General features: G+C 34.1%; 1 protein-coding gene across 1 annotated transcript in view; it reads left to right on the top strand.

The window, feature by feature from the left end:
- Window positions 1-25,969, top strand: part of TTC21B (tetratricopeptide repeat domain 21B) — a 98,874-nt gene extending 72,905 nt beyond the window's left edge. The window contains exons 22-29 of the mRNA XM_069080289.1: window positions 4,867-4,948; window positions 10,781-10,931; window positions 11,145-11,306; window positions 13,870-14,065; window positions 19,613-19,837; window positions 21,399-21,519; window positions 23,621-23,688; window positions 25,368-25,969. Coding sequence (XP_068936390.1) covers window positions 4,867-4,948; window positions 10,781-10,931; window positions 11,145-11,306; window positions 13,870-14,065; window positions 19,613-19,837; window positions 21,399-21,519; window positions 23,621-23,688; window positions 25,368-25,445 — 1,083 coding nt within the window. The 3' untranslated portion in view covers window positions 25,446-25,969. The remainder of the gene's footprint in view (window positions 1-4,866; window positions 4,949-10,780; window positions 10,932-11,144; window positions 11,307-13,869; window positions 14,066-19,612; window positions 19,838-21,398; window positions 21,520-23,620; window positions 23,689-25,367) is intronic.
- The last annotated feature ends 233 nt before the right edge of the window (window positions 25,970-26,202 follow it).

Raw genomic sequence — 26,202 nt, 5'->3', positions numbered from 1 at the left:
AAACAAAGCAAAATGCAAATTGGCTGTCCTGTGAGGCCTCCTTCCATTTCTACACTGACGGTGGCAGAGTGGTAGAAAACTGCTAAAAGTTTTAAACAATTTAAACAATTTTTAAACATTAAGTTTTAATACTCTTAATGTAAGGTCCTTTTTTAATCACTAATGACTGTACCACTAGAGGAATTGAATCATATCAATCTTGTAAAAAAAAAAAAAAGGAAATTTTGAAACACAGAACTTCGGAGTTAGAATTTTACCTCAGTTGACATTCATTCTAACTCATACTTCATAAAAAATGTCTTCTGCGTCGGTTATGTAAAACTCAGATAGAAACAGGGACCACTAAAGTATGCAAAAGGATCCCTGTGGGCTGCATAATAAAAAGCACATAAAACATTATCTATATTCTTTTGTATTTTTTGCTTAAATATTTCCCAATTACATTTTAATCTGGTTCTGGTGCCCTCAAGAGTATTGTGGGCCACATGTTTGGCACATCTGTTCTACATAACAGATATAACAAACAAGTGATCATTCAGCCTTTGCTTGAAGACCTCCAGTGAAGAAGAAACATCTCTCCTAAGGCAGCCTATTCCACCTCTCTTATATCTCTAATTATTAAGTTTTTACATTCTTCATGCCTATCTTTTCCTCTTTATAGCTTCCATTGTCCATAGATCTGCCCTCTGGGGGCCAAGCAGAACTTTCCAGATAATAGCCTTTCATATACTTGAAGAATGCTAAGTCCTCTCTTCTCCAGGCAAACTTTTCCCTGCTTCAATTAGTCTGCATATAGCATGATGTAAAGATGTGAAAAGACTTAACTGATAGTTTCTGGAAATTCTGGAATATGCTTTCTAAACTATAGCACTCAGAACCAAGCACAATACTCTAAAACATTGCCTTGGACACAATACAAAAGAACTGTTACCTCCTTATCCCTGGAAACTATGCCTCCTTTAGTGGAGACTAAGATTGATTTAGTTTTCTTTCATATCATCCTATTGACTCATATTGATTGTAAAAGACACCACAGCCTCCAAGTATTTTTTAGATGTATTATTGTCTTGAGTGCCTCTCTCATTTTCCATTTGTGAGGTTTATTTATTTATTCCCAAGAATGAGATTTTTACATTTATACCTACTAAATTTTGCCTTTTCCCATTCAGTTCTATGTTATGTCAAGGTTTTCTTGAATACAAACTGCCACCTGTTATTTTAGCTGTCACTCCCAACTTTGTTCACCTGTAAATTGAATAACCTTGTCATTCCTGTAATTCCAAGTCACTGATAGAAATCTTAAACCACACAGAGCCAAGCACCAATCTATAAGGCATTTCTCTGGAGACCTCTTTCCAAGCTGACATATCTTTAGTAACTTTCTCTGGGCCTAGCCATTCAAACAATTCAGAATCCACATAGTTATACTAGAGTCTAGTCTTCATCTCTCACTCATAGAAACAGTATGAGAGACTTACAATATTTTATTAAAATCTAGGTGAATTTTATCTACAGCATTCCCTTCATTAGCTGTTATAGCCACCTTACTTCAAAGGATATACAATTAATCTGGCATGATTCAGTCAAAAAAGTTTGGTTTAACTATTTCTACAAGAAAAACAACACAGATGAAGGATGTCTGTTATCCTTTTCCTGTTACTGCATTTAACTGGACAGCTCATAGAGTTGGGTTATCAGCATATATATCCTGGTTGGACAATGAACTGTCCCAGAATGAAATAGGAAGACAGTGGTTGGTGAGACATTTGGGAAATTACATAGTACTTTTAAAGATCCCAGTTTCCTTTCCAAAACAAAAGCCTATCTTTTAAACATCAGCATTTATCAGGTGCTAAGGTTTGCCTGTGAATCAATTTCTATGAATGAAAGTTACAGGTCAACCAAAGGGAATGCCTTTTGGTAAAGGTGCACAATGGGTATGAATGAGCCACAGAGTGTTACTAAAAGAATTGTGTAGACATTCATAAAGGGTATTGTGAGAGATAGAAGTCTGACTGGAAAAGGCAAAACTGACAGTAAGGGATAACAGCTGACCCACATGCTTGTCAAGATCTAGAGGAAGTTCTTCAGGACATTGGGTGAACCTCTGTGGAAGATCTACAGGTGAAGTTGGACGAGATTCAAGCAGGGTGTGTATTTGGTTGCAATCTGCGATACTAGAAGGAGTTACATTGCAAAAATTAAGGCTGTTCTTACCATTAATAAGAAAAATTCGTCATTGTTAAGTGAGTAATGTCAAAACTTGAATATATACTTCTATTATTTGACTTCTTAATATTAATCAGAAAAAATCAAACTGATGTTTATTCTTTGAAGAATAAATGCAATTGTAATATTATCACTAAATTTGTGGTTAGAAAATAATGTCTGTTGATATTTCAAGTGTTTGTGGAATAGAAAGATGTATTTTAAGGCAGGTAGGTGGGCCAGTGTATAAAGTAATGGGATGAGAGTCAAAAAAACCAGAGTTAGGGGCGGCCAGATGGCTCAGAGAGTAAGAGCACCAGCTCCAGTGTTGGGATGACCTGGGGATCAAATCCGGGCTCAGATACTTAGCACCACACCCAGAAATAACTGGCCGTGTAACCTTGAGCAAGTTACTTAACCCCAATTGCTTTAAAAAAAATAAATAAAAATAAATAAAATTTAAAAAACAGAGTTAAATCTGTCCTTACTAACTAGCTGTGTGACCATAGGCAAGTCACTTAATTTGGTTTGCCTTAGTTTCCTCATCTATAAAAGGGGAATAATAATAGCACCTAATTCGCTGGGTAGTTGTGTCAGATGAGATAACTAAAAAGTGTTTAACACAACATATAACACATAATAGATGTTACATAAATGTTAGTTGTCATTATTACTTTATTTCTTCACAGAATTTAACTTCAGGAGTTTGTACTTGAGATACAAAGACAATTTCTGTAGCTTGACAGATAAATTCTCAGTTGATTTTGTTGAACCTCATACAACTTAATCTATTTGACCAGGAACTAGTGTCTAAAAGCTGAACTCTCAGGGTCTGCTTACGGTTTAAAGATTGTTCATAGATAGTATTGACAGAATATTTTGCTTATTCAGCAGAGTATTTGATCTGTAGTATTCATTCAGATTTTTTTTTTGCCTTCCTTGCTGTGGTATACATGAGAGTGTTTTAGTTAAGTAATTTCAGAACATAGGATAATGTTACAGTTCAAGTATTTGCTTGTCTTTTCAGCACTAAATTATTCTTCTTACCCAAAGGGATATTTAGACCACTTTGATATATCAGAGTCTAAAATTAAGAACGTGGTCAGACACAGTAGGCTAATTTGATTTTTTTTATGTCACTTTCATCCAGGATCATATTTTTTGCTTAGGTTATTTTAGGATTGATACATATTTTGAAAAGATGTGTTTTGATTTGTGTTCTTTGGAGTTTGGGGAGAAGTCAGGGTTTTTGTGGAAGTTCATATAAAGAAAGCTACAGATGATATGATAGGTGTAACAGATAAAACCAGGAGTCCAGACCTAATGTCTGGGTTTACAGGGACTGGGTTCAGTTTTGGCAAGGGTTTCATGAGAGAGGGAAAGGGTTCTCACAAAATTTTCTCTTGGGCTTATGTCAGCCAGGACTTCCCTTGGGAACATCATAATATAGCTCATGTCTAGGTCTCTGCAGAAAAGAAAGTAAAAGAGCTTTCAGCTCTCCTGAAAACAAATACTCAGACTAACAATGCATTGAATACTGAGCAGGTTTTATTTTACCTTACAAAAAACTCTAAACACAAAGGACTTAAAGAGCCAATAAACAATCAAAAACACTCTTCTTTCCTGCACTGATCAGTCTCACCTTCCCCAGTGGAGACAGATAACAATTATCCACTTTATGAAGGACCCTAGAGTCAGGACTCTATTGTAAGGAGACAACATTTATGGTTTATGGAAAACTCAACCCTCACTCCCTGGAGTGCTCCAGGGACTCCTATAGCCTTCTGACTTATAGAAGAACCATCCTGTGATTGAAGCACTGCTAAACAAGGAAAGCACTAGGAATTCCTAGAAAGTCAACTCCTCTTCTCTCTCAAACTCCAGTCCCCTCATCCAGAGAGTGACACAATTCATCACTCAACTGGGAATTTTAAGAAAGGGATTAGTACCCTCATTTTGCCACTTATTATCCATATGACCATGGGCAGATCATCTAACCTTTCTAGACCCTAATTTCCTATAAAAAATAAAAAGATTAGATTATAGTCTTCCAAGACTGAAATACTATTATCTATATATTCAGTAATCTGATGCATTTATTGAAATATCTAAGGAGAAAAGCACAAGAGATGCCCACTATTAAAAGTATAAACAAAAAAAAGACACACATGAGGATGTTAATTTTTAATTCTGTTAAGGTATTAGTCTAAACTGTAGCCAATGGTAATACTATTTTACCTCTTCCACTGTCAATTTTGGGTAGCATTTTAGAATAGTTTCAATGATGTGAGAGTGAAATGTACTTGTCTGCTTGCTTTTGGACCAAACATTTTAGGCAATCAGTCCTTTTAAATTATGCCTAGAAACATTTAATTGATGAAAGTTTAATTTTATGCTAATGGTAGGACCCTGTTTTCATCTTTCATTACTTCCCACCATGCTAATCTCAGAGCAAAGCTCCTATTGTTTTAAAGAGAGCTAGAATCATTACCCCACTTGTATGCTGGAGGGCAAAAAAAAGACTCCTTTTTTTCATAGATCTTTGTACTTTCTTCATGTTTTCAGGCTATGTTTTTCATGTTGATAAATCCATTGTCACAGAAAACACTTTTGAATATGTGACAATATTTTTAGAACTATTAATATTTACTTTTGCAGATGATGGCTGATCTCATGTTCAGAAAACAGGACTATGAACAAGCAGTATTTCATTTCCAACAGCTTTTAGAACGCAAACCAGGTAAATATTTTCTAAATATACTTTCAAAATGTAAAAATAATATTAAGTTCCTGTTCTAGTAGATGTTAGACATGAATAATTTATCATAATCTTTTTGGAATGCTGTTAAAATAATACTTAATATGCATGTCTGTGAAATTTCTGTCATTGAAAGGGATTTGTGGTTGAAGCTTTTCAGTTGTTCCAAGGTCCTGTGACTTCACTTAAGTGATAGGTGATCCTGAAATAGTATAATCAGCGCAGTTAGTATTTTGTGATGTATAGACAGCTCAAAGAAGTAAAAATGATACCACTAAGTGTATTTAATGAAAATGTAGATGAGTATTTAGACAACCATATATGCCATTAACTTCACTTTTTAACTTATACATGAATTTATTATCATCTCTGGGAATACTCCACTTATGCACATTGGTAGAGATCATGACATTCCATGATTTATAGCCACATAGGATCACCAGGAGAATATTGACACTTTATTGAAAAGATGGGCTTTTCCACCCTGGGTAAGGAGGTACTGGGAGCTCAGGATCACTTGCAAACTTTGAGCAATTTCTCAAATGTCACATATCCTGCTTTCCTCTTCTTACTCATTTCTGGGTCCTGATGATTATCCATTTGCCAGTATTCACACAAGGTATGCATACTCATGTACTAACTCAAAAGCCTGTCCGTCTAATTCTTCATCTGCTTTAGCTTTCCTATATGGATTGCTAGGCTAATTTGTTTTTTGTGTCTATAGAACTCTTTTATCAACACTCTCTGTAATATTCTGGGAATTCATTTAATAATTTCAGTGCCATCTAAAAACAGGGGCATCTGGAGACACCTCTATTCATGAGTAATCCTTTGGACCTGGAGCAAAGCTTCCATAAAGATGATACATGTAACTTGTAAGAGCTTTGTCATTATTAGGCAGTTAGAAGGATCCTACATAGAAGGTGCAGGAGTGAGTCAGTTACATTAAGATGATGTTAAAAAAAAGAGGATAAGAGAGAAACAGGGACGCATATATACATACATGTATGTACACACACACTCAACTGGTAATAGAAATCTTTCCTACCCAACAAGGAAGTAAAAGAGGAAGAGCAGAAGGGAAAGGAGGGAAAAGGATATCAAAGAGGCAAATAAAAGAAAGCAGTGGTTAGAAGCAAAGAAGGCTTTAGAGGAGACAAAGGATGAAAAGAGAGAGTAAAGGATAAACAGAAGAAAATATGATGAAAAGAAATGCAGTTAGTAATCATAATGATGAATGTGAATTGGATGAACTTACACATTAAACAAAAGCAAATAGCTGAGTGGATTAGAAACCAGAATCCAACAATATGTTATTTACAAGAAGTACACTTGAAACAGACTCATGCAGTTTAAAATAAAGGGCTGGAGCAGACTGTATTATGCTTCAGCTGAAGTAGAAAAGGTGGAGGGTAGCAGTAATGATCTCAGGCAAATCAAAAGCAAAAATAGAACTAATTAAAAGAGATAAGAAGGAAAACAACATCTTGCTAAAAAGCACCATAGACAATGAAGTAGTATCAATACTACACATATATGTACCAAATAGCATGGTACCCAGTTGTTAAAAGAAAAGTTAAATGAGTTACAGGAGGAAAAAGGCAGTAAAACTATACTAGTGGAGAACTTAAACTTTCCCCCCTAAGAGTTAGATAAAGCTAACCATAAGGTAAATAAGAAAGGAGTCAAGAAGATGAATAGAATCTTAGAAAAGTTAGATATGATAGACTTTGAGAAAACTGAATAGAAATAGAAAGGAGTATACCTTTTTCTCAGTTGTATGTGGCACCATCATAAAAATTGGCCATGTATTAGGGTATAAAAACCTCTCAACCAAATGTAGAAAAGCAGAAATGTTAAATACACCTTTTTTCAGACAGTAGTTGAATAAAAATTACATTTAATAAAGGGCCAAGGAAGCATAGATTAAAAATTGATTGGAAACTAAATAATCTAATCCTAAAGAATGAAGGGGTCAAAGAACAAATCATAGAAACAGTTTCATTAAAGAAAATGACAATAATGAGACAATATTCCAAAATTTGTAGAGTATAGCCAAAGCAGTACTTAGGGAGAAATCTGTATCTCTGAATGTGTAAAAGAGAACAAGAGCAGATCAGTAAATTGGGCATGTAACTAAAAAACCTACAAAAAGAACAAATGAAAAATTTCCAATTAAACACCAAAATGTAAATCCTGAAAATCAAAGGAAAGACTAATAAAATTGAAAGTTTAAAAAATTGAACTAATAAATAAAACTTAAGAGCTGGTTTTAGGGAAGGGAAAAAAATAGGTAAGTCATTGGTTGATATGACTTTAAAAAAAATAAAAAATTGCTAGTGACAAAAATAAAAAGGGTAGATGAACCACCAATGGAGATGAAATTAATCATTATGAGCTATTTTACCTAATCATATACCAATAAAACTGACCATCTAAGTTAATTGGATGAATATTTACAAAAATACAAATTACCCAGATTAACAGAAGAGGAAATATAATATGTAAATAACCCTGTCTTAGAAAAAGAAATTGAACAAGCCAACATTGAGCTCTCTATGGAAAAATCTCCAGGACCAGATGGATTTACAAGAGGATTTCTGCCAAACATTTAAGGAACAACTAATCCCAATGCTATATAAACTCTTTGAAAAGAATAGGTAAAGAAGGGACCCTATCCAATTTCTTCATGTCAAAAATTGATTTTGATGCCGAAACCAAGGAGAGTTAAAATAGAAAGAAAATTATCGACCAATTTCCTTAAGGAATATCAATGCAAAAATGTTAAATAAAATACTAGCAAGGAGATTATAGCAATATATCACACAGATCTTATACTATGACTGTAAGGGATTTATACCATGAATTTAGGGCAGGTTCAGTATTAGGAAAACTATCAGTATAATTAACCATATCAACAACAAAAACAACAAAATCATATGATTATCTCAATAAATATAGAAAAAACTTTTGACAAAATACAATACCCATTCCTATTAAAAACATAAGAGATCATAGGAATAAAATGGAGTCTTCCTCAAAATGATAAGTAGCATCTATCAAAAACCATCAGCAAGCATTATATGTAGTGGGGATAAACTAGAAGCATTTCCAGTAAGATCAGAGATGAAACAAGGATGTCCATTATCACCACTGTTATTAAATATTGTACCAGAAATGTTAGCTTTAGCAATAAGAGAAGAAAAAGAAATTGAAGGGTTAGAATAGGCAAAGCAGCAGATGACATGATGGTATACTTAGAGAATCCTAGAGAATTAAGTAAAAATCTACTTGAAATAATAAATTTAGCAGAGTTGCAGGATATAAAATCAACCTACATTAATCATTGGCATTTCTATATATTACTAACAAAGCCCAGCAGCAAGATATAGGAAAAGAAATTCCATTTAAAGTTACTGTAGACATTATAAAATATTTGGGAGTCTACCTGCTAAAACAAACCCAGGAACTATATTAATACAATCAGAAAACACTTTTCACTCAAATAAAGTAAAATCTAAATACTTAGGAAAATACTTGCTCATGGGTAGGCTGAGTTAATATAATAAAAATTACAGTTCTACCTAAATTAATTTACTTATTCAGTACCATACCAATCAAGCTACCAAAACAATTATGTTATAGAGCTAGAAAAAATAATAATTCATCTGAAAGAACAAAAAGTCCAGAATATCAAGGGAATTGATGAAAAGAAATGCAAGGGAAGTTGGCCTAGCTATAGCAGCTCTTAAGTTGTATTATAAAGCAATAATCATCAAAAACTACTTGGTACTGACTAAGAAATAGAGTGGTAGATCAGTGGAATAGGTTAGATACACTAAACAAAATAGTGACTATAGTAATCTACTTTATAATAAACCCAAAGACCCTGGGATAAGAACTCACTAACAAAAACTGCTAGGAAAACTGGAAAACAGTATGGCAGAAACTAGGTATAGACTAATAACTTACACCATATACCAAGATTGTCAAAAACAGTGAACAATTTTGATATAAAGACTGATACTATAATCAAACTAGGAGAACAAGGAATAGTTTACCTGTCAGATTTATAGAGAAGGGCAGAATTTATGATCAAAAAAGCTATAGAGAACATTATGAAATGCAAAATGGATGATTTTGATGACAGTAAATAGAAAGGTTTTTGCACAAAGCCAATGCAACCAAAATTAAAAGGGAAGCAGAAAGCTGGGAAACAGTTTTTACAGCTGGTGTCTCTGATAAAGGCCTCATTTTTAAAATATATACAGAATTGAGTTAAATTTATAAGAATACAAGTCATTCCCCAATTGATAATGGTCAAAGGATATGAACAGGCAATTTTCAGATGAAGAAATTAAAGCTATCTATAGTCATATGAAAAAAATGTTCTAAACCACTGTTGACTAGAGAAATGCAAATCAAAACAACTCTGAGGGTACCACATCACACCTATCAGATTGGCTAACATAACAAAACAGGAAAATGATACACGTTGGAGATGTGGGAAAATTTGAATACTAAATGCATTGTTGGTCGACTCATGAACTGATCCAACCATTCTGGAGAGCAATTTGGAACTTTGCCCAAAGGGCTATAAGACAGTCATGGGGGTGGCTAGGTGGCACAGTGAATAGAGCACTGGCCCTGGACTCAAGGACCTAAGTTCATATCTGACCACAGACACTTAACACTAGCCATGTGACTGTAGGCAAGTCACTTAACCCCAATTGCCCTGCCCTCCAAAGAGAAAAAAAAAAAGATTGTGCATACCTTTGGCCCTGCAATACCACTTTTAGGTCTGTATTCCAAAGAAATCACACAAATGGGAAAGGGTTCCACATGTGCAAAAAAATATTTATACAGATCTTTTTGTGGTAGCAAAGAATTGAAAACTGAGGGGATGCCCATCAGTTGGAAAATGGTTGAATAAGTTGTAGTACATGACTGTAATGGAATACTGTTTGCTATGAGAAAGGAAGAGCAGGAAAACTTCAGAAAAACCTGGAACTTAATATGACCTGATGCCGAGTGAAGTGAGCAGAACCAGGAGAACATTGTACATAGTAACAGACACATTGTGTAGTGATTAACTTTGATAGACTTATGTCTTCTTAGCAATGCAAGGATCTAAGACAATTCTAAAAGACTTATGATGGAAAATGCTGTCCACATCTAGAAAAAGAACCATGAAGTCTGAATGCAGATCGAAGCATACTATTTGCACTCTCTCTTTTTTGTTCTTTGTTATGATTTTTCCCATTGGTTCTAATTTCTTCTTTACAACATGATTAATGTGAACATAGGTTTAATATGAATATATAGAGAGCCTATATCAGATTATATTAAAAAGATAAAGATATAGAACTCCTAGTTTGCCAACTATCGATTATTGTCATCTACAACTAAGTTACCTGCCAGACCCTTTATAGACAGCAAGCATCCCTACCCTTCCTCTCATATAAATATAAACTTTAAAATATATATATGTGTATATATATTTATAATTCTATACAAAATATAAATATGTGAATACATTTATATAAATATAAAAGAGTATTGGATGTCAAAAGAGTGACAAATCCCAGTGAATGCATATATTCCAAATTTGATGGTGTAGACTTTGACTGACAAGATCAGGCTGGCTACCAGTATAACTAACCAACACCTCCATCCAATTGCTCATCCAGTCATCCAATAATACATTTTTATCCATCCATCACAATATGTTTTTCATGTTTACCTTTGAAATATACTTTCAAGTACGTTTAAAACTTTATCATTTTGTTCATATCTTAAATATTGTGTTGCCAGATAATTACACAACGCTATCTCGCTTAATTGATCTACTAAGAAGAGCTGGAAAACTTGAAGATGTTCCAAGATTTCTTTTGATGGCAGAGAAACATAATGCCAGAGCCAAATTTGAGCCAGGATTTCATTACTGTAGAGGACTTTATCTTTGGTAAATAAATTTCCTTTATAGTGGTTTCTTTTAATTCTGCCATTGTGAAACTCACTTTTTTTATTCTATAATCTGAACATCGTGAAATATTCTTACACTTTATATTTGACATATCAAATAGAAATTTAATTGGACATTTAATCATAGTAGTTGGATACTTGAAGGAAAAAAGCAATAAATACTTTGTTGTTTGTTGTTTTTAACCCTACCAAGGTATACTGGAGAACCAAATGATGCACTTCGACATTTTAATAAAGCCCGGAAAGACAGTGACTGGGGTCAAAATGCCATTTATAACATGATAGAAATATGTCTGAACCCAGATAATGAAACTGTTGGAGGTGAAGTATTTGAAAATCTGGATGGAGACCTAGGGTGAGTCACTGAAAAGCCATCACTCTTTTCATTTTTAATAGCATGATTAGGAGAGATGGAGCCAGTGTACAAGGAAAAGTAATATTCTAGTGAGAGTATTACCAAAAGGTCAGAAAAGCTGATCTTAACTACACAATTGACCTTTTGGACTCTGGAGAAGAGGCAGAGAAAGCATTTGGAGTTTCGCTAAATCAGAACAGACTTTAATTGTAAAAATTAGCTATAACTGCCAGATTCATCTTCCAGAAGAACAGCTCTAATCCTGGGACTCGCTTATTCAAGGGTCTTAAATGGCTCCCATTGCCTGTAGAATAAAGTCCAAACTCTTCAGAGTGGAATTCAAATTTGTTTCTCTGGCCTTATTTCCTATCATTTTAACTTCTCAGTACTCTACATTCCAATTAAACTGAACTTGCTGAGTTGAGTATTTTGAGCTCTCCTCTATTCACATCTTCATTTATGTTCTTTCTGCCAATAGCTCTTCCAAGTACCTTCTAAATGCCACCTCGTCCATTAATCCTTCTCTGATTCCTACCCCCACTAAAGTGTGAACTCTCTTTCCGTGGAACTCTCATAGCTTTTCTAATCTATTTAGATTTAGTTTGTTCATACTTGTGTTACAGTTCTTTGTGATCTTATTATCTGCCCATTAGATTATAAATTACTTGAAGAAAGTACTGTGACATATATCTTTAATCCCCTGCATCACTGAATATACTGCCTTATACATAGTAGGCAATAATCATATATTGAATTAAAATAGATTTACTTAGTTGGAAAAAAAACTGGGTAAATTGTAGAATTTTTAGTTAAGATATTCTTATCTAAATAGTAGCCAACTGTGAGTCAATGCTGTTGACTATGAGTCAACAAATATGTGCTTTCAGTTCTCCAACATACAGCATCATTAAGAACAAAGAAAAAATATAAGACATGATCTTTGACCTCAGGAAGCCTCCCATCTAGTTGAAAGATAAGATCTACACTGATAAAATAATTTAGTAACATTGGAAGATAATACTTAATTTTTTAAGTATCAAAATGAATCTCAAGACAAGAAATGAATTCAGGATGCAAAGAGATTTATGTGGCTTATAATGCTTAAGGAAGATTTCCAGGGAGGTAGTAGAACTTGAACTGAACTTTGGAGCATGAGTAAGATTTAGAAGGGTATTTCAGGTGGTGGAGGGACATGGCAGAAGCACACATATGAGTAGGCTGAAGTCTTGTTTGGGGAACCAACTAGATGAGCCTGACTAGAGTAAGCCAGGGATGGAGAAGAATAATAGGAGGTTAGATTGGAAAGGCAGGTTGGAGACAGAAGACATTATTTATTAAATAGCAGGATAGGGAATTCAAGGAGCAGGGAAATGATAGGATAAAAGCAGTGTTTTTAGAAAGTGATCTGAATAGTATGCAAAATAGATTGAAGGTTAAAAATAAGGAAACCAGTTGGGTGGTTATTTCAGTAATCAGGTCATAAGATGGTAAAGACCTGGTAAGACCACAACCTTGGCAGTAGAAAGTGAAGTATAGGTATATGAGAGTATAATGTTACATGTGATGTAACATCCAAGTGGAAATGCACAGTAACTAGATGGAAATGCGAATCAGAACTCTAAGAGGTTTTGGCTAAAAATAAAGATTTTAATGTTATTTGCATACAGAAGATAATTTTAACAGTGAGAGTGAATGAGAACACTTGAGACCCCCAGTGCTGAGAGTTTAGAGAAAAGAACAGATGGCCAAGGACCAAGCCTTGGGTAAAGCAAACACTGAAGAAGAACAAAAGGGAGTTAAACAAACGAACAAAAAAAGCAATCAGAAAAACAGAGAACCAGTATAGTATAGTGTCACAAAAACAGAGAGGGACAAAGTTTAACAAAGGAGAGGGGTAATTAACAGGGTTAAGTACTACAGAGATATCAGAGAGAATGAGGACTGAAAAATGTCCTTTGGGTTTGGTGAAGGGGAGACAATTGGCATCTTTCATGACTAATTTTAATAAATTTTGTTTACAAAATATTTAGTAAATGAAATGTCATTGGGCATTCCATGTTCTATTGCAGCTGAAATCTATAACCCTTTAATGACCAAAGTGCTATTGCTACCTAAAAGGCACACTTTGACAATGTCACATGTGAGGAATTTGCTGTTACTACAAATATTTATCCTGACATTTTCATGCTAATAATATTAGCTTGCTAATTTCCCTAGTTTATAATGTCTACTAAACTAACATTCATAACACAGAGGTGTTACCATGCACACAAATATCACATAAATTGTCTTTTTATTCCATAGGAAATCAGAATTGATAGACATTGTCTCATTAAGAGCTAAGTTCATCTTGTCTTAAAAACATTCTCAACATTCTTTACTATGTCCATTGTGTTAAGAAAAGACTATGTGGCCATTTTTTTTTTAAACAAGGCCACTTACATGATGATCTGATTCCAATTTCAGAAAACCTTATTTAGTAAGCAGGAGGGATTTTTTTCCCCTCTCTCTGTCTTTCTCTGTATTTATGTATAGAGAGTTATACTGTTTTTTTTTTATATAGTAATTCCACTGAGAAACAAGAATCTGTGCAGTTAGCTGTGAGAACAGCTGAAAAACTCCTCAAAGAACTAAAGCCTCAGACTGTCCAAGGTCATATACAACTTCGAATAATGGAGAACTATTGCCTAATGGCAACCAAGCAGAAAGCTAATGTTGAGAGAGCATTAAATACCTTTACTGAAATAGCAACTTCAGAGGTTAGTAGCTTACTTTTTTTAATTAATGAATAAATATTTTCTTTTCAAAGTATTACAGATGTATGCATTTTGAATAGTTTTTTATTTCAAAAAATCAGTTCCCTTAGTACTTTTTAAATGTGTTCATTTGGCAAAAAATTCACACAGCAAATCCCTACTTCAGAAGATAATGTGTTTCTGTGTTTAGAACTGTCATTGATGTGGATATTCTTTAGGAGCTGCTGTTAGGATGCAAAGAACAGGAAATCCCCAGTGTGGCCTGTAGGACATAAGTTAATTCTCAGGGCAACTGCTGAATGAATCCTCTGAATGAATCCAAATTATAAAGGTGTCCTAGTTTGACTCACTAAGAAAAAAGATTTGGCTGCTGCAAGGTATCCAAGCTTATCAACTGATGTGAACTTGGAATATTTCCAACTATGAGGCTAAATGGGGACAGTGTTGACAGTGTGTGCATGTATTACTTATCATTCATGCAAATAATGACTTGCTTGTATAGGAAGACTGCATAAGTTCTAACCAGAGGAAACTGATTTTTACCTTCAGCTCTTCCTTACTTCTTTGCTGGGAAACTTTCAGCTGTACCTTCTTTTTCTCTTAGAAGAGAAAGTGACTTATTTCCATTCTTAGGCTATACCAACCCCCCCCCCCCCAAGCAAAACAAAAACAACTTTATTTTTTACTAGTGTTCTATTTTTCCCTTTAGCCAAACTACCCATTTCCGATCTTGGTGTGCAAATGGCAGAGGAAATACTAGTTATTACTTTCAACTGAAAACTAATTCTAAGCATACTCCATTTTGTACTATTTTGCCACACTGCTGACCACTAAAAACTAGTAATTTGCTATCTCCAGTTGGATATCTGGGCTCTAGCTGGTTTTTTCCCTTGTTGCAAGAGTTCTAGTCAAGGCAGTAACTGAATGTTTTCTTAAATTTAGCAAAAATGTTTATAATAACATTATGTTGCTTAAATCCTAATTTTAGTGCCCTAGGAAGGCACCAGACTTTGAGAGCAAGTACTAACTGTAGCAGAGCATCCGTGGTTAGTTATGTAATTGTACCTTTCACAGAAGGATCCAGGAGTTCCAAATCCTCTGTTTCAGAATCATACTAATTTCTGATTCTAGCTTGGAAAAGGACAAGATACCCCAAGGATTACGCTGGTCCAAATCCAGAAAGGTCCGAAAGGGTTCCCAGCAGCACTGTTTTCTCAGAGAATCAGTATGGCTGTTTTGACTACAAGATATCCAGCCAACTCTTATTTTTCTATTATGAAATTTTCTGTCTTTGACTATTCCTTGGGACTATTTATTTAATACTCCTGTCTTTATATTGCTTTTTATGTGCAGATATGATAAGAGGAAAGTGAAATACTTGCCTTTCCTTGGTCTGTCTTTTAACTGTTTAAGTACCATATATTTTATAGTCCCCAACCTCTCTACATCATTTAAATGCTGATAAATATTAGTGCCCCCCCCCCAAGAGTCCTTTGTGATTAAAAAAAAGTGGCATAGAGGTGATTCTGGGTTCTCAAAGGCTATGCCAGTAGAATACAAGCTTTGGCAGATTTTACTATACTGAAAGGACTTCAGGTGTGGACCTGGTAGCAAACTGTGTGTGTCATATGAAGATCAGTAAGGTTCATAGATTCATTATCAGAAAATTGGCCGCTAGGTAATGAATGATTTTGGCTACATTAGTTCACTTGCATACCAAGTTACATGAAAAGATTACAATCTGTGACTATGGAAGGAATAACTACATAGATGCAAACATTGCTTCTAAAAGTATTGAAACACAGTGGCCAAAATCTTAGTTCAATTTTAATCTTTCACTACTTAAAAAGTATAAATGCTACAAACTTTAAAAGAAACATTTGAAAGGTTAACTATTTGCATTTGTAATTATTGATCTTTCTTATGAATATTCACTGTAATCATCATCTTGTGTTCTACATTGCCCTATTCAGTTCTCAAACTTTGTAAGTAAAAAGCTTTTATCATCTTCTGCTCAGTGACTGAAGGGATTGCCTTTGTAATTTCAACCTGAAGATTATCTGAAGATTAAGGTTTTGATATATACATAATAATTTTGATGTTACCCCTCCCCCCCAAAGAAAAAATCTAAAAGAGATAGATAAGGTGATATAAAGCCAAGCATGAGCAGCTTTCCAGAGGACTGCTGCTGTGAACAGCTTCAAGGTTCTGGTTATATAGTATAGTGAACTCTCTATTCAGCAGTAAATTAAAGCAAAACATTCACAGAAATCAAAGTATAGCATTCACAATGTTATGACATAACAACTTATCACTAAAATGGCCACATAGTTTTCACCAAAGTGTTCACATAGTTTTAAGCAAAAGATATCATTCAGTAAGAACTTAATCATCCTTAAGGAGGCAAGCCTTCTTAAGGGACACAAAGTACAATCATTAAGTAAGTCCTTAATTCAGCCATCCTTAAGGAAGCTTGCCTCCTTAATGGACACAAAGTATAAAGGTCATAGTTCTCCACCCCTAGGTCAGATTGTCTTAATCTCTCAGTCACAAAGTCTTCTTTCATCTTAATTGAAGATTAGTTTCCAATCATCCTTAATTCAATCATCCTGAAGGGTTACAGGATATAGAGTATAAACTCCTCCCACCCCCTAGGCCACAGTAAGTCATTATCTTCTCAGTTTACATTAGATACCCAAGGAGAGTCATCTTGACTCAAGGCTTGACTCAGATTCCATGGTTCCTCTTCCATGGCCCCAGCTCCTGCCCAAATCTATCCAACTGTCACCTGGATTCAAAGGCAGGCAGCTCTCAGCTCCTCGTCCAGTTCCTTGTCCAGTTCCCTTTCCATATTAAAGATCATAGTGTCCAGTCCACCTCAAGTCCTTCACAGTTCCTGTTTCTGGGAAGACAAAACTTGACAGAGCCACAATAATATTCATGCACGTTGCTGGCACCATCATCAGTTCACTATCTGCCTGTGAAATCAACTCAGACTCACCAAGAAGATCTGAGAATTCAACACAAATCATCAGTATAGAAATCAACACAGACCCACAAACAAGGTCCAAGAGGTCAGCACAAATCATCAGTAAGTCCCAGCACCTCCAAAACCCTCTTCCAGGACTTCTTTAAGCAGACAACCAGAAACCTCTTTCAGGGCTTCCAGTAAGGTCCTAGAACTTCTGTACTAAATATCACAAACAAAAACCAACACAGATAGAACAGACAAACAGAGTGCTGGAATACCACAAGTTTTCTCCTTCTTGACTCTGCCACCACAAGAGTTCTCTTCTCAGTTCTGCTAAGTTCTTCTCAATTCTCTTCTCCGTTCTAAGTTCTGCCAGCACAAATTCTGTTCTCAATTCTACTCTCTCCAGCCTAGACCTCTACTTATATATGATCATTAGCTCCTCCCTGCCCCATCCCTTCCTATTGCATCAGCAAGTTCTTACCACTGTGGGTTCACAAGTTTTTTTTTTTTTTTTTAACAAAAACTTGATATAATCAGGAAAACTCAACTTGAAACAGAGCACTAAGTACTTGTTTGCTTGCCATTACAAGGCACAGGGAAGATCTTCAAATCCCCATTACCATTACAGGTGAACAAGGTGACCAAGCAAAATGACCTCCTCTGCCTAATTCACCAGTCTGACAAAGCATCATCCAGAAAATTTAAACACACATAGTACATAATGACTGGGTGTTCCATCTTGTTAAAATTAAAAATATACAAAAGTTCATAAAACTAAAGAAATAATTAACATTACAATTTTTTTTTAATTTTGAATTCTGAAGTTATGAAGGCTTAAAATTTCACTAAGATTTTTGGTTCATGTTGTATAAGTAAATACTGGTGAGGTCATAGCAGTGAGCTCAAAAGATTTTAGCCCTATGTTCTTATATTATGTTGTTCTTGTTCTGCTGATAATGTCATTTTGTTCCATTCATTCAGATTCTTGTACAATGCTATGAGAAGTTTCATTATCCCTTAGAATATACATTTAAACATAAAATTGCAAAGTGATATCACTTAACATCAAGGTCCTAAAGCACAACCTTCCACTAACATTCAGACAATCCCCTCAGTAGCTTCGCTCTGTTGAAATGTAAGTGTGTGGCAGATGGATGACAGCAACTGCTATATGGAGTGCAGAAGGAGGATAATTACAAGTTTGCCAAGTCTAGGAAATCTGTAAGAATAGAGTGAAACTCAGTTTCAAGTGATATGTCATAGCTGCAGAATGCTGGAAAACAGCGCTCAAGTGTGTAACAATCAGAGTTCATTGGGAGCAAGGGTGTTATACTCCCCATGAGGTGAGAAAAGAGAAAAAGAGGTAGAACCAGTGACTGATAGCCTTCCTGCTGTCTTGTAGCCAGTTATAGCCACTTTCCAAATAACGGACTACACATCTTGTTATTGTTGACAGATTACACATATCTGAATAATAGTATCATCATAATCTTTTAAGATGTAAATTATGGTATTAAACTAATTTACTTAGCTAATATGTGATCTATATTCTCATCAAAACTGGTCTCCACATTTTCCCCTCTAACTACTGACCCATATACTATAAATCACTTCCATGATATTATACTGTAAAAACAGTGTTTCCAGGAACACACATTTAGTGCTCCTCTGTATATTCAGTTATTTTGCCATGGTTCAAATGCAGGTATATTATCCAGGGATGAACTTGTTCCTTGAAATCATAACTAATTGGTTATGGTTCTCACTTTTATTCCAAAGAGGAAATGTAGTATAGTGGAAGAGAACACAGGATTTGGCATATGAAAACCTGGGTTTGAAGCCTTGCTTGACCACTACCTATGCAGCCCAAGTCATTTGGCTTCTCTAGGCCATTAGTTTCCTCCGAAAAAATGGTGGGGCTGAATTAGACCTCTAAGATCCCTTCTAACTCTAAAATTCCTATAATCCTATGCATTTTGTAAATATGAATTTGATAATTCTCATAATTGCTTAAAAGAAAGGTAATCAACAATTTTAGTATTTATCAGGTGTACTAGATGAAAGATGAACTGAATTAAAGGTAAGGAAAAAGGGAAGATAAGGTTACATATATATTTACATGTATACAAATTCATTTCTTGTTACAATCCATTTTTTAGGAAAACTGACAGAAATGTTAAGTGATTTTTCAACATAGGCACTTGAAAAGTAAGGACTGTGTTTAAAATGCTTGTTTTCACTTGTACAACAAAACATACACCAAAAGTGGATTAAGATTATCTGGCATCAGGATGTGTTACTTGCATGATTGATTGTGTGTTCCATGTTATATGTGCCAGTTTCTTCATCTACCTTTTAGTGTAGTGCTTTGAGTATGAGGATACAGAATGTCATTTAATGATGACCATTTCAAATAATTATATATTTCAGAAATGATGGACCCAAAATAAGATCCTTCTGTCAAATTTTAATTTTATATTGTATGTAAACAAATAACATATTAGCAAATTTCTTAAGAAAAACTAGTAATCTATATGTGTATCTACAGCATCTCAACTTCAAAAGTTTAATTACAGAAAGATCACATTCCAGCACTTTTGGGAATGGCAACAGCATTTATGATCTTGAAACAGACACCACGAGCCAGAAACCAACTAAAACGAATTTCAAAAATGAATTGGAATCCTATCGATGCTGAGGAGTTCGAAAAGAGTTGGCTGCTGCTTGCTGATATTTATATTCAATCAGCAAAATATGATATGGCAGGTGAATTGCTAAGACGGTGCCTACGCCATAATAGGGTAAAGTAATAAAAGTAATTCCTCTTTATTTTATGAAGTATTTTTGGTAATAAGCTGTACCATTCACATACTGTTTATTTTCAAGTTTTTTGTATGTTCCTTTGCAAGAGTTGGGATGGTAGGATTGGGATGGAGAATGGAATGCTTATTCTTGACATATCAGGAAATAAACTTAAAAAACAGGAGATAAGCAATTTATCTTTGAGAGTTAAAAAAAAATAACTACAGATGCTATTTAGTCATTTTCATTCATGTAAGTAAATTATGCATGTTTCAAGTTTCAGCTGTGAGTATGCAGTACTTACTAAAGGTGTTTGTGGAATGTCAAGTGTGCCTCTGATTATCTGTCCTATCCAGAGCTAATGAAAATTGCAGAAAAATATCAGTTGTGGGCTTCTGCCTCATTTGCTAAAAGAAACACTGAATTTATTGCAGCTGGATGCTATTCCGATGTATTAGAATACTCTATGCAAAATACATTTTGTAAAGATGCTTTTCCAAGTTTTAATTTGGATTGTTTAATGAAAATGTTAATGTTTAATTGCAAAATGTAGTATAGATTTTTACAGCATAAAACCCTCTATAATAAAATTATTTTTAAGCATGGAATTCTCTTATTAGGGGCAAAATTATTTTAAATAGGTGATTCATAACAAATTAATCTAATTACTCTAAGAGTACCTTGAATTTGCCTTAGTTTCGTGGGAATGTTTGTTTTTATAGTTTCATATAAATTATTTCAGAATCTTCTACTCTACTAACCTAAACTACATTTGTAGTTTCAGGTAAATGTATTAGTAAAAACTTTTTTCTAGAGTTTAAGTGAGACCTTCTAATGAAAAAATATTGTTACTGAGTTCTTAGGAAACTTAAAGATGAGCTATTTATTAGTGATTATCTTTCCCAAATGATGAAGTATACAGCATTTTTAACTAGATTTACAAAACACAACTTTGAAAATATCTGAGAAACTATAGAAATATATGTTCTGGTCATGTGTCTAGGCTTGACACAGTACAGGAAGAACAGTCTGCTCAGTAATTGAGAGGGCATGGGCACACCAAAAAAGTTTGATGGCCTGTTGGTAGAGTATGCCAGGATATGGTGGCTTTTTTCTAAGAAAGTAGTCGTGCTTACTGGTTTCCTGTGTGCAATAGATTCAGGAAAAGTGAGACTTGAAAAAATGAACCTATAGCTTAGAAACCTTACATTTTATAATTCTCGTATATATTCTCTTACTCTCATTTGAAGGCACCTTTGTATTGATTGTAATAAAGTAGCTCAAAAACAATATGCATACTTCTAGATATTTGCTAGTTGATAATAACAGGTTGGAAGAAATTGTATTCTAATTATCGTACTATGGCATTTTTAAACACTGGAATCTAAGCAGTTGACTGCTTTGACACAAGCAAACAAAAGGGTTTTGAGAATTATCTCTTGGAAGGACATAGTTGCAAACTGCTTGAATGAAATGTTGGAGGTATTGATATATATATATATATATATATATATATATATACATGCATACACATATGTATATAATTAAACTTTTTTTCAGTCTTGCTGCAAAGCCTATGAATATATGGGATATATAATGGAGAAAGAACAGGCTTATAAGGATGCTTCTGTGAATTATGAGATGGCATGGAAATATGGCAATCAGACAAATCCAACAGTGGGTAAGTGTGGTAAAGTGATAGTAAATGGTCACATTTTATTTCTAAATCTCTACTTAGATAGGGTTGGGAGTTTTTGTTAATTTATGTTATCTGCAACAGAACCTACAGTAAGAAGTAGCTACTTAAAGAGCTTTCTTTTGAGGGCCCTCCTCAGATGAGAATATCTTGATATCCTTACTAATCTTTTAACTTCTCTCACTTACAAGGGACAATGCATTAAAACCTTTCATCATTCATTGTTTCTTTAAACATGTTATATGTTCATAAATTCCTAGAGTTGATAATGACTGTAACAGAGGTCTTTAGTCCAATTTTCTTCCCAATACGGAAGCACCTAGTTTTTGATCCTAGTTCATCTTCATCCCCTGTTCAGTCCCAAACTAGCCTAATCCCTCTTCCACATGACATATCTTCAAGTGCTTCAGGACAGTCTAGCATGTTTTGTAGCCAACCATCCCCAGTTTCTTCAGTCATTCCTCAAAAGAATTAGTTTCCAATTTACTCATCCTTACTACCCACCTACATACTCTGTGTCTCTCTTGAAATAAAACTCCCAGTATTGGACACAATGCTCAGTTGTAGTCTGAACAGCATAGCTTGCAGATCTAGGCACTATTAGACTAAGCTTCATAAGGTAGTAATTGACTCATCTCCTATAGCACCTAGTACATAATGGTCATTGCATACACATTTAATGAATTAACGCAGCACATGATTGTCCCTTTAATAGCTATATTACATTGGCTTATATTGAACATGTGTTTAAAACTTTGGGGTATTTTTCACTTAAAGTGCTAACTTGTTTAAGCAGATTTCATGTTGCTCTTACATAAATGATTTTTGAAGCTAAATACAAGATTTTACATCTTTTCCTATTAAATTTTGTCTTGTTCACTTAAATACATTGTTCAAGTTAACATATATTTTAATTATTCATCTTCCTCCAAGTCACTCAGAAAACCTCAGGGTTATCTCCTTCTGATCCTCCATTTAATTTTGTGTAGGAATTTGGTAATTTGAGACATCTTTCTCATTTTTGATTAACTAAAGGTGAATAGTTTAACGTGACACTATTTCAGGTGGCACTTAGTGATTTAGATGCATAGTACATTTATCCTGAAATTCTCTGATTTATGATATATCTTAGGATTTTTGTGTCTTGAGGTGGCTTTTCACTATATTCTAATGCACTGTTTCTCATAATGGAAGTTAGAGGTCCCAGAAATGGTTTAGATAACTGAGTATGTTACAAAAATGGAAGTTTGAAATCTCAAAATCTTTAGTGGTGGCAGCATTTTAATGTGTGAGCCCATTTGGTCTGACTGGTCTCACTGCTCCAAGTCTCTCTTCACTTAATTCCATCCTCTACTCAGATATCATTGATCTTCCCAAAGTGAAAGTCTGTCTGTGTCACTCCTCTAGCCAGTAAACTCTAATGACTACCTGTAACCTCCAAGATAAAAGCTTCTGTTTGCTTTTTGAAGCCTTTCATAAACTGGCCCTTTCCCACCTCTCCCTTCTGTTTATGTTCCACATACTCCACAGTCCACTGACACTGTCTTTTTGTTGCTTGTACAAGACACTCCATCTCGAGCCCCATACATTTCACTGGTTTTTCCCATGCTTGGAATGTACTGCCTCCTCACCTGAGCCTCTTGGTTTCCCTTGTGTCCTTCAAGTCTCAGTGAAAATCCCACCGTCTGCAAGCCTTTTCTGGTTCCCCTTGAAGCTAATGTCTTCCCTTTGGCCAGATCCCCTCAAGTCACCCTGCTTATATCCTGTCTGTGCATAGTTGGATTATGAGCTCCTTGAGAGCAGGGGCAGATTTTGCCTTTCTATATATCCGGGGACATAATCACAAGCACTTTACGAATGCTTTTTGCTGGACTGACACAGTCTTCTATCCCCAGAGTAGATAATCCCTGCTCTCTTTTTCTAATTGTTTTTCTGCCTTTTTGTCCTTCTATTGCTTTATTCTTGCTCATCCCAATGTAGTCCTTTGTATCCCATAAAATTAAAACAAACTGGTAGAAAAAGTGAAATTTAAAAATGGGGTATATTTATAAACATATATTTCATCACTATCTTTTTTTCTTTATAGGCTACAAACTTGCATTTAATTATTTAAAAGGGAAAAGATATGTTGATGCTATTGATATATGTCACAAGGTAAATACTTTTAAAATAAAAATAAATGTTTTACCTACACAGTTTAACATAATGAGATATTGGTGTAACTATGTAATGGCCTTTTTTTTAGTTAACCTCAGGATAGATTTTAGCTATATTACAAATGTCATAAGTAAACACAGTAAACACTCTTATCTAACATTGCTCAGAAATGGAGCATTCTAGTCATTGTAGATACTCAATATTCCCTAAATGTGTGTTGGAAGTTTTCAGAGTTTAGAACGTGATCAAATGCACCTAACACTAAAATTATCTTAAGCATAATTTCATAAATCTTTGAAGATTCAAAAGGTACATCATTAGCATCTTGTAGAGCCTCAAGCTCATCACTACAGAGAATTATGTTGTTGAGGTGCTTAAATGTTAGCAAATAGAGTTCAGATGAATAGAATTCTAAGTGAGAAACTGCTTCAGTTTGGTAGTATATCACAGTGAAATTAAATTATTTTTCTCATAGCACTGAAATGTAATTTTGGTAAATAAATATTTTTTTTATCCTTTTTACTATGTTATCTAGTCTCTGTAGGAATTTGGTATTTTAAAATCACTCATATCTTTCTCGTATAAAAATTCCTAAAATTATGAAATCGAGCCATTACAACTGATATGTTTTATGGTGATCCCTCCACTTATATTTCAGTAATGCCATTTGACTCATGGTAACTACCACTACTAATAGTTTGTCCTGTTAAATATACTGACGTGTATTTATACAAGTCTGTTATTCCTAAGGAAAAAAGGGTCTTACATAATAAGAGTATCCTGCCAATATAATATAACCTGAAACACAATATGTAAGGAAGTTGGCATGCTGTTTACTTGAAAGTAAATGTTTTGGTTTCAGTTTTTTTTTTTTTGTTAAAACCCTTTTTAAAATATTAGTTTACTTTCATGCAATAAGAAGGATGGCATAATGAATATAATTAAATCTTTTTTAATAACAGAGTTCTTTTCAGTGCCCCAGGGTGATCATTCAAAACAGTTCTCATAGTACAGTTCTGTAGATGTTGAAACTGTAAGAGATGAAGTAGAATGTATACTGCTCCCAGATATGGCCTATAGAGTTTTGTGTTTTATTTGAAATAAATCTCTAGTGACTGATTGTTTTCTTGTGATCTGATTCTCCTAAATGTGGAATTTTAAAAATGGGAAATAAGAGGTTCTATTTGAGATCTGTTTGATAAAGCTTTTACTACATTACACATTGTTTTGATGTATGTAGTTTCAGATTCAGGAGTGAAGTAATGAAATATCTAGAGGACAATCATAGTTGTCTAAGCTGACTTTTTATTTTATAGCTTGAGATGATTTAATTTAATCTTGGTTTTATGAAACTTTAATTGTGGCTAGTTAAATGTAAAGTAAACCTAATGTGAGACTAAATAGATATAGTATGAGAAAAATCTTATTCTTTTTTCTTAAAACATGCAGTAAAATCCTATTGTTATCACCCTGACATGTAATCACTTCATATTCATTTACTCTTGAGATTTATTTAGGTTTTTTTTTTTTAATATGCTTAGGTTCCAAAAACTTTTGAAAAATATTCATCAGAAAATCATAACTCCTTTTGTAAAAATGAGTAATCAGAAAATTCATTTTATTTCCTAGTTCCATACATTTAGTAATTATTTTCAACTTTTTTTTTAACTTTACAGGTTTTGGAAGCACATCCAACTTATCCTAAAATCCGAAAAGATATACTTGATAAAGCACGTGCAGCTTTAAGAACTTGAACCTTATTCTCCCTAGATTCCTAAGTTGAAGCAAAGACCAAAAAAAGAAATAGGGTATTAAATTCTTTATGTTGTTATTAAAATTTGTCTCAAATTTATTTTACAAAGAAAAAATTTTTTTCAGAGTTGATGGCTGTTATTGTCCAGCAGAGGCTGCTGTTGCATATGAAGAGAAACATTGAAATTAGATATTTTCAAGCATAGGGGAAGTTAATTGAGAAGAGGTCTCTTTTATTGGCTGTCTTTGATTAAAAACTGTCTCCAAAACTACAGTCTTCCACAATAGGAAGAGCTTTTTCTTTTCTCTTTAAAAAATGTATTGACAAAATCAAGTTAAAACAAATTTAATGCCAAAATTTTTAATGTTAATACTTGTGTTCGTTTCATGAAAATGCATTTGAAACAATGAAATTTCTGTTAATATTTTTAGGCAGTTTCAATTGTTGCCATCAATCCCAAATATCATTTGTAAATAACTCATAAGAGAAAATCAATTTGTTTTGATAAATATTTTCTAGTTCAAATATTGTGTTCGTCTCAATTGCATTTTTCTATAGTTTTCTAAGCAACAGGATATGCTAAAAGAGAATTGTTCATTGTAACGTAATCCTATCTTTCCATCTACCTGCTCTTCAGCACTTAAAAACAGAATCATAAGAATTGGGAAGGACCTCAGATGCCATCTTAAACAGGAATCCCGTGTAAAACATCTCAACTTCTGCTTACTCTTTAGTGAGGAAGTAACTCATGCCACCTT

This window comes from Petaurus breviceps, unplaced genomic scaffold (assembly GCF_028583685.1).
Source record: "Petaurus breviceps papuanus isolate PSGF00001 unplaced genomic scaffold, PetGlider_PUasm1.0 91133, whole genome shotgun sequence".
Taxonomy (NCBI): domain Eukaryota; kingdom Metazoa; phylum Chordata; class Mammalia; order Diprotodontia; family Petauridae; genus Petaurus; species Petaurus breviceps.
Note: the sequence above shows the minus strand (reverse complement) of the source record. Positions and strands in the feature narration are given on the sequence as shown.